This window comes from Genypterus blacodes, unplaced genomic scaffold (assembly GCF_046128005.1).
Source record: "Genypterus blacodes isolate CSIRO-AG114 ecotype Tasmania unplaced genomic scaffold, CSIRO-AGI_Gbla_v1 ptg000138l_1, whole genome shotgun sequence".
Taxonomy (NCBI): Eukaryota; Metazoa; Chordata; class Actinopteri; order Ophidiiformes; family Ophidiidae; genus Genypterus; species Genypterus blacodes.
Window position 1 is genome coordinate 611576 of NW_027466940.1, and position 8019 is coordinate 619594.

An 8019-nucleotide genomic window follows, 5' to 3' on the forward strand; every position below is an offset into this window, starting at 1 on the left:
GTATTTATTGTTCACACTTTGTCCACTGTTGGGGACTGAGGGAGCGGGGACAAAGTTCACAGGGCGCATGTAAGGAGGAGGGGGTGAAGAGGAGGAAGGGTGAAAAAGGAAAATTGACCTTTGAAAGCAAAACAGCAGGTGGAGAGGAAAAACAGGCAGCTCAGATCACATCGAGAGGGAATTTAAACAGGGAAAATGAAAGTACACCTCTTCGAGTCGTAGCTAAAGTGGGACCACAAGTCTAATGAGGCCTGGTGTTGTGTTTCTGGTTGTAGCAGCACCTGCACATGAGAGCAGCGAGTTTGTTTGCGAGGTAAGAAAGGATCAGACATCAGCGTAATGGAGGGAGAGGAGGGGACCGGGGCGACCAAGGCGAGGCCCAGCTGTCTGACGGCACTTCAGGAGCAGCTGATCTGGGCCCTGCTGGGGTCTGGACTGTCCCGGGACGTCCTGGTCCAAGCCATGGGCGAACTGGAGCGAGACCGGGCCACTGCCGGTGCTGAGAAGGGAGAGAGGGGGGACGGAGAGAGCTCAGAGGAAGGGGAAATGGATTTCCCACCGCCGATATACCGGGAGTTGGAGAAGTTTCCACCAGAAAAGGCAGCGAGACTGAGGGCTGAAGTTGACCACCTGCTGCAGTGAGTAGAAACCGGGAATTCTCTGGAGCGTCCAGGTCAACAGCAAAATCACCCTAACCTCTCGGTTACTGTTATTCCCATTCAGATGTGTCTGATATTCTGTATTAAATCACCTGCTCTTTTTATTCATTTCCCTCAAGTTTCCAAGTTTACCTGTGAACATTCCCTCTATTCCTTTATTTGGGCCATTTCTCTGCCTTGTTCGCCTCTCTATCTCATTCCTCCCTCATTCTCCTGCTCTCTGTCTGTCTGTCTCTCTCTCTCTGCAATCTGGCACCTGAGGCGAATTTAAAGAGGGTTCCTCCTTTGCTAGTTACTAATTACCCACCCCCATCATTATTCTCTGGCCATTTCTTAATAAATAAGCTACATGCATAGGTGAAGATTAATGGAGTCAGGCTGGTCATGTGAGGCTGTGTTTACTTAAAGCTGGAGCGATAGCTCAGTATTTACCTTTTAGGATTTATTATATTTTCATATTATATTTTCATGCAAAACATTGCTACGGAAATGTAAAACAAAAGCTTAAGATAATCATTGAATAACTATCTAAAAGGAATTTATTACATCACAATATGCAATACTGATTTAAACCTGCCCATGGGCTAAATCAGTATGCTGAAAAGGTTGGGGTTGTTGATTCTTTATATTTTAGGGTATTTCATTTAATCCAAGCTAAATGGAAGTGTAAAGGCTTGGTGATCCTTTACTCTTTCTCCCTGTGCAGTAAAGGGCTGGACTTTGCCCTGGTGTGCTCTCTCTTATCTCTTTCTGTCAATAAGCCTGGTTTTACTTCCCTCTCAGTACCTGCGCATAATGGCTGCATGTGCTGTGCACTCTGGCAACTTTGTGTTGATTCTTCAGAAATGCAGGGAAAGCTAGTAAAAGAGCAAAACAACAATTAAATAGATGAGAATAAATGTGCTGAATGAAAAGATAATTCGAGACAAGCACCACTTCACAACAGTAAATTCCTAAATGCTAATTGTGTAAAAATGTGTAACGTCATGTTTCTGTACTGTGTCCCTGGCAGGGAGGACCCCTGGCATGTTGCAAAAATGGTGAAAAGCTACATGCTGCAACACAACCTCCCTCAGAGGGAGGTGGTGGAGTCCACAGGACTGAACCAGTCACATCTGTCCCAGCACCTCAACAAAGGCACACCCATGAAGAACCAGAAGAGAGCTGCTCTGTACACCTGGTATGTCAAGAAGCAGTGTGAGATCAGCCAGCGTGAGTATATGATCTAATGTAGAACTGCATCCTGTTTTTCAACACTTGCTTATTTAAAAAAAATACAAACAACACATTGGCTTTTCCATTCAGAATTCACCAACGCCAAACATGGCCTGGCATCTACTGACGACCAAGGAGAGGAGATCAGGAAGGGACGCAGGAACAGGTTCAAATGGGGACCAGCATCCCTGCAGATCCTCTTCCACGCCTACGAACGACAGAAGAACCCCAGCAAGGAGGAGAGAGAGGGACTGGTGGAGGAGTGTAACAGGTATGACAAACAGATGGCAACAAAACAATACTGACAAATGGAACCAACTAGCCAAATCTCCTAATAGACAGTATTAGTCTTTAATACTGTCTGCTCTTCCTCCCTCAGGGCAGAGTGCATCCAGAGGGGTGTGTCCCCCTCCCAGCTTGCTGGTCTGGGCTCTAATCTGGTCACAGAGGTGCGGGTGTACAACTGGTTTGCCAACCGTCGTAAAGAAGAGGCCTTCCGCCACAAACTGGCTCTGGATACAACCTATACCCCCCAATCTGCCATCTCCTCTAACCACACTCACCCATCAAGTCCAGACCACGGTAATGAACTAATAACCAGGAATCAGCCCAGTGTCCAGTCCCAATCAAATCAAACACGCCATATCACCCACAACTAGTGTCCAAGTACAAACCCATTCAGTGAAGGTTTTGTTTGTCTCCAGGTGTGAAATACAGTCAGCAAATCCCATGTGACAGCCTGGGCTCAGCCAGAGGTGCTGGGGAGAGAATGGGACGCCTGGTGGTCAGTCCGGTCCAACTGGAGCCCAGCCACACACTCCTGGAAACACAAAACCCTAAATCCGTAAGAGCTTACATCATGGTCCATAATGCAAAAGTGGAGTGCCTCAGGGTCTGTTTGGGCTCAACTCTATTTTCTATTCTTTACAGTCTCCTCGCCAGACACACTATCACTCAGTAAGTATGCTTACAATGCATCAGGTAAACTTCTATTAATTCCATCCATTGGTAGAGCTTAAACAAATTTTCTATTAATTGCAGTCAGGACAAATCCTCAAAGTACTGAGTGCATGTAAACACAGTGCACTATGCAGATGACACACTGCTATACGTTTATATTAATTGCTACATTTTTACTACAATAAATGTCTATTTCTGCTACTACATGAAGGAATAATAACACTGTTGTTCTGTGGTTGAAGGTATCCAGTGGTGGTCCTCTGCCTCCTGTAAGCACTCTGACCTCCCTGCACAGTCTGTCTGCCTCCCCTGCCTCGTCACAGGGCCTCATCATGGCCTCACTGCCCAGCGTCATGAGTCTGGGAGAGTCGCCTCTTTTCATTGGTATCCCTACCGTTCCCATTCTGCACTGAGACTGATTGTCCTTATGGGAAAATCCTGGGAAAGACTGAATGAAGTGTCTTCCTGTTCACCCACAGGTCTGACCTCCGCTCAACACCAGACCGTACCTGTGATTAATAACGTGGGCGGCGGGTTCACCACTCTGCAGCCGATCTCGTTCCCGCAGCAGCTTCACGCTTCATCCCAACAGCAAATATCACAGCATCTCCCCAGTCACATGAGTGCCAGTCCCTTCATGGCCACGATGGCACAGCTGCCATGTCACAGTAAGTCCACTAAGATAGGATCAGGTTACTGTATAATGTTGAGTCTCCGTTCATTAATGTGTTCCTAACTGCAGTGTATAAGTCTGAAGTACCTCAGTACCATTCATCCAGCCTGCTGCCCCAAACCATGCTCATTGCAGACGGCAGCGGTCTGGGGACTCTGACCAGCCTCACTGCTGTCAGACAGGTATAGGGGCCACACGGTCAATACTTTCAAAACTTCAGATACAGTCAAACGTGTAAACATTGTTGGGTGTGTGTGTGTGTGTGGGGGGATAGATTCTAGCAGCAGATCCAGACGAACAAACGGATCCGTCCTTACAAGAAGACTCTCTTCACCTACAGTCACCCACACCTGTACCAGGTAGATGAGCCACAACAAACATGTCTGCATACGAGCAGAGCAAGTGTAGCTGGTATTGACAGAATTACTGTATTCAAGGCTTTCAAATACAAGGTTGAACATTCCTGAAATCACACATTGTTATTGAGATTTGATTTATGTGATGGTTTTACTGCTTTAAAAGGCACAGTGAAGTATTTGAGGGATCTATAGGATTCGGCTTTTATCTATACATTTGTGCCATACAGAAACATTAAAAATACATTGGTTCCGCTCCTGAAGTCCTGATCCTTTTTCCGGCAGCTTCCTCTGAGAGCCTGGATCTGTATCCAGATTCCCAGACGACCGAAAGGCATCAGTCTCACATGCTGTCACCATCACCCACAGACATCAGCTCCTACATGCCTGCACAGATCGTCTCTACCGCACAATAGCAGCAGCAGCAGCAGCAGGGCCTCACGGTCCTGGTGACCGCAGGGAGACTCAGGACGGACAGAGACATCTGGAGTGGACAGCAGAGACACAGAGACAGACCTTTGGACCCAAACTCATGTATGAACAAGGAACAACATTAGAGTAGATTTGCTTTTGATACTACAAAGAATCAAGGGAAAAATCAACACAAATGTATTTTTATTGAAAAGTTTTTACTATGAATAAATTGTGCATTTCACAACATTTGTTTTACAAATTGGGACAAATGCAGCTGTTGTGGTGATTATATGTTTACTGATGACACAGATGTGAAGATCTTTAATTACACAATATGTACAAGAGATGATTGTTTAGTTCTGGGCGTCATGTTTCCCATCATTCCAACACATGTTCTCATAAGGCTGCAGTTAAGAACAGCTGGGACGGTGGATTGATAAATCCTGAGCCTGGGATATACAGCTCCAACTCTGGCAGGGACCATAACAGCCCTCCATAGCATCGTCTGAGGGCAAACCGCTTTCAGCTATAAATCATATTCGATGTTTCCGTAGAGATGAAAGTGTGTTGGAGGCATTAAATCCGACCGTAGGAGGGAACAGAAAGAAACATGTACAAACAGTGAGAGCTTAGAGTTTCAGTCTGAGGCTTCTTGCCTCTTTTTCTTTTTCTTCTTTACTTTCTCCAATTCAGAGTTCCTGTGGTCTCCTCTCTGTGAAAGAGGAACTGCACACTCAGACTTTGACACCTGATCAGTTTCTTCTTCATTCAGCTTCTTCTTTTTCTTCTTCTTCTTCTTTACTCTCAGTGGGGTGTCCTCCTGATCAGAGTCCCTATGAGCGCCGTTGCTCTGAGGAGCAGAACCAAAACCCTTTGTCTCACTCTCTTCTTCATTCTCTTTCTGGATAACAGGACTCTCCTCTCCCTCTGCTTGCTGCTTCTTCTTCTTCTCTTTGGTTAATGACTCAGGCAGTGACAATGAGGGTAAGAGGTCTTTGATGGACACCGCCGCCTCCTTCAGCCTCATCTCCATCTCACTGTCGCTGTCACTGTGGGAGCAACACAGAAACTTTGAGTGATACATTAAGGTGAATAAAAATCACCAACTCTGCATAAACACAACAGGAAGTAGAACCTGGAGCTGGGCGCAGGCCGGCGCCTTACAGGGGTCACAGGCTCCTCTGCTATCTGTCCTGGTACTGATGTGGAAAACAACCGAAAACCTAAAAGAAAACAAACAGTCAATGCATTTGAAAAAATGAAATCAAAATTATGTAATAGAATAAAGAGAGACCTTTACCTTCATCATCATCAACATCATCATCACCACCACCATTTGATGGTTCTGCACAGGCTGATGTTTCAGGCTGCGTCTCTGAAATGTAACTTACAGCCAAACAAGTTATAGCCAGATATTAGTCACAATAATGGCATCATTTAATCAGAATGTCTCATTCAACCTGCAGCCAGTTTACCTGTCAAGAAAATGCACCAGCTTTTTGGAGACGTGGGTACGAAACCCTTGAGTGACCTGGAGCTCGTTGCCGTCATGTTCATGTTCAGCAACAACTAAACTGTTAAATATCAGGACAGTAGATGTGCATTATGTATATATTCTGCCATAAAGCGGATAAAATGCAAACAATGTACTATTAGTGGAACTTCTGATAAACAAACTCACCGTTTGGACTGTTTCTCCTCGTTTTCATCTAAAATAAAGGGGAGCAGTACTTTCATTTGTCATCATTTATTTGAGTATTATTATTATTATTATTTAAGTATCATGCCAACTTTGTATTCTATTGGATTAACAGCTGGAAGATGCTCCAAACCTGAAATAGTTCAAGTGGATTTTGAGCTGGTGAATGTATTGTTTCTGTTATTTCTATTCACTCCCTTCATGTATCGCCTGGTAAATACGATGGTTTACCTGTCCTCCGGAGAGCCTGTGCATCCCACACTGCCTCTCTGCACCTCTGCAGCGCTTCATCCTCGCTGCTCGACTCATCACAGGCAGCCGCCATCTTCACACAGCGCGCGGCCATGACGGGGACACGTGCGCCGCTGGAGTTTCCTGTTGTGGAGCAAAGGAGTCTGGGTAGCGTAGTCCAAGTCATGATTCTTCTTGAGACATGCGCTTTTACTTACATTCCTTTTGTGTAAAGTTTGGAACAAATAAGAACCAGTCAGGCTGAACGGAGACATAGAGTGAAGAGGTTCTAAGAAGGGAAACAAACACTATAAGAATATAATGACTCAAGTGCTTTATTTTGGATCTGGACAAAAATACAAGAATTGATCATCAAAGGAAAAATATGCCTTCGTATTGGTGTAATTTACTTTTGTTGAATGTATAAAAAAATATGTTATGGAATCATTTATTAACTTAATTGCAACCCCACCACAATAATTGAAAACGTTGTTCCCGAGGTCGCGCCCCCTCTTTCGCCGACATTTGGTCAAAAGTGCTTCAGAACTTTATGATTCATCTGGTAACAAACAATAAACAAACAACCTATAACTTCCTTGGTGGAGGTAAATAAAACACCAAATACAAGCGGATTTCTCACTTTGACTTTCAAACATGGAGCTGTGGAAAATCAGACACGAATGGGAAATAACCAAATATTTCCCCCGGTGTGCGTTATAAAGGACTGTGAGCTCTATAGGGAACAAAAGAGAGAGGATCTGAAGTCACATGACCACATGGATCCAAGGCACATATGAGTGATGTGACAGTACGGATGAAAGGAAGCACAGATTCACCATGGAAACCTTAACTACTGACATTTTTGCACATATTAACCCACAAATATCAACTTACATATTGTCAACATTACTGCCAATTATTTTAGAAAAGGTAACTAAATGTTTTTGATATCCTCCATTTTTGTTTCATCCAGTTCTGATCAATGTCTCTCTTTTTTGTCTGTATATTTATATGTGAAAGCCAAAGTTGTGGCTCCATGGAAAGAAAAGAAGCAATTAATCTGGTTTGAAGTTAAAAAAAAAAAAAAGAAGTTTATGGGTGAAAACATGCAGCAGCAGTAAGTTCCTTTAAAGCCTGAGGCCCAAACCAGCTTCTATCCTGACATGTCGTTACCATCAAACAGCTTTGCACAGCGATGACAAACGCCCACACGGTGTATTCATTTATGTACAAAGACCATGTGTGACTCACAGCTCTCTGACTTCGTGAGGATATTTTGTTGCACATCTTAAGTCGCGGCATTGTATATGCAGTATTTATCTTTAATTGAAATATGTTGAGTTTGGTGACTGTTCAAGAGCAACAGTAACGGTTCTATGAGTTCTATTACAGATGAACTCTTATCTTATAATTAAAAGTTATATCAACTATCCAGCTACATCAGACTCTGTCTTGTTGTGTCATTATGCTACAAATATCATCGACCAGCTGGGAATCTGAGAGCAGAAGATAAACTCAGTGACCAGTTTATCATAGATCTCACACACACACACGCTCGGTGCTTAGAGTGTGTGTGTAATGGGGCTCAATTTACGCAGGAAGACGAGACCTTAATTGCTGTGTGACTCAACACTTAAACGTGCACAGTGGGGAACCAAGTCACTCTGCTATTCTACCGATTCTATTGTTCTCATTCTGTACTTTTCTTGACAGATGAGGAAAATGTGAAGACTTAATTATATCAAAGATTCTTTCCTCCGAAAACCTGCAGGCGAATGTAATTTATACAACATTAAACCAAGACAACCTGTA

General features: G+C 43.9%; 2 protein-coding genes across 2 annotated transcripts; one reads left to right on the forward strand and one right to left on the reverse strand.

The window, feature by feature from the left end:
- The first annotated feature begins 24 nt into the window (after positions 1–24).
- On the forward strand, positions 25–5663 carry hnf1a (HNF1 homeobox a). The gene is made up of 11 exons (XM_076164693.1): positions 25–638; positions 1672–1871; positions 1965–2145; positions 2254–2456; positions 2579–2718; positions 2805–2831; positions 3077–3218; positions 3314–3502; positions 3577–3689; positions 3782–3866; positions 4149–5663. The coding sequence occupies exons 1-11, from the start codon at positions 340–342 to the stop codon at positions 4277–4279; spliced, it is 1710 nt and encodes a 569-aa protein (XP_076020808.1). The 5' UTR covers positions 25–339; the 3' UTR covers positions 4280–5663.
- cunh12orf43 (chromosome unknown C12orf43 homolog) lies at positions 4904–6330 on the reverse strand. Its single transcript, XM_076164694.1, has 6 exons — positions 6208–6330; positions 5959–5986; positions 5753–5851; positions 5578–5663; positions 5413–5500; positions 4904–5326 (listed from the first exon to the last, which is right to left on the reverse strand). The coding sequence occupies exons 1-6, from the start codon at positions 6320–6322 to the stop codon at positions 4915–4917; spliced, it is 828 nt and encodes a 275-aa protein (XP_076020809.1). The 5' UTR covers positions 6323–6330; the 3' UTR covers positions 4904–4914.
- Positions 6331–8019: the final 1689 nt, after the last annotated feature.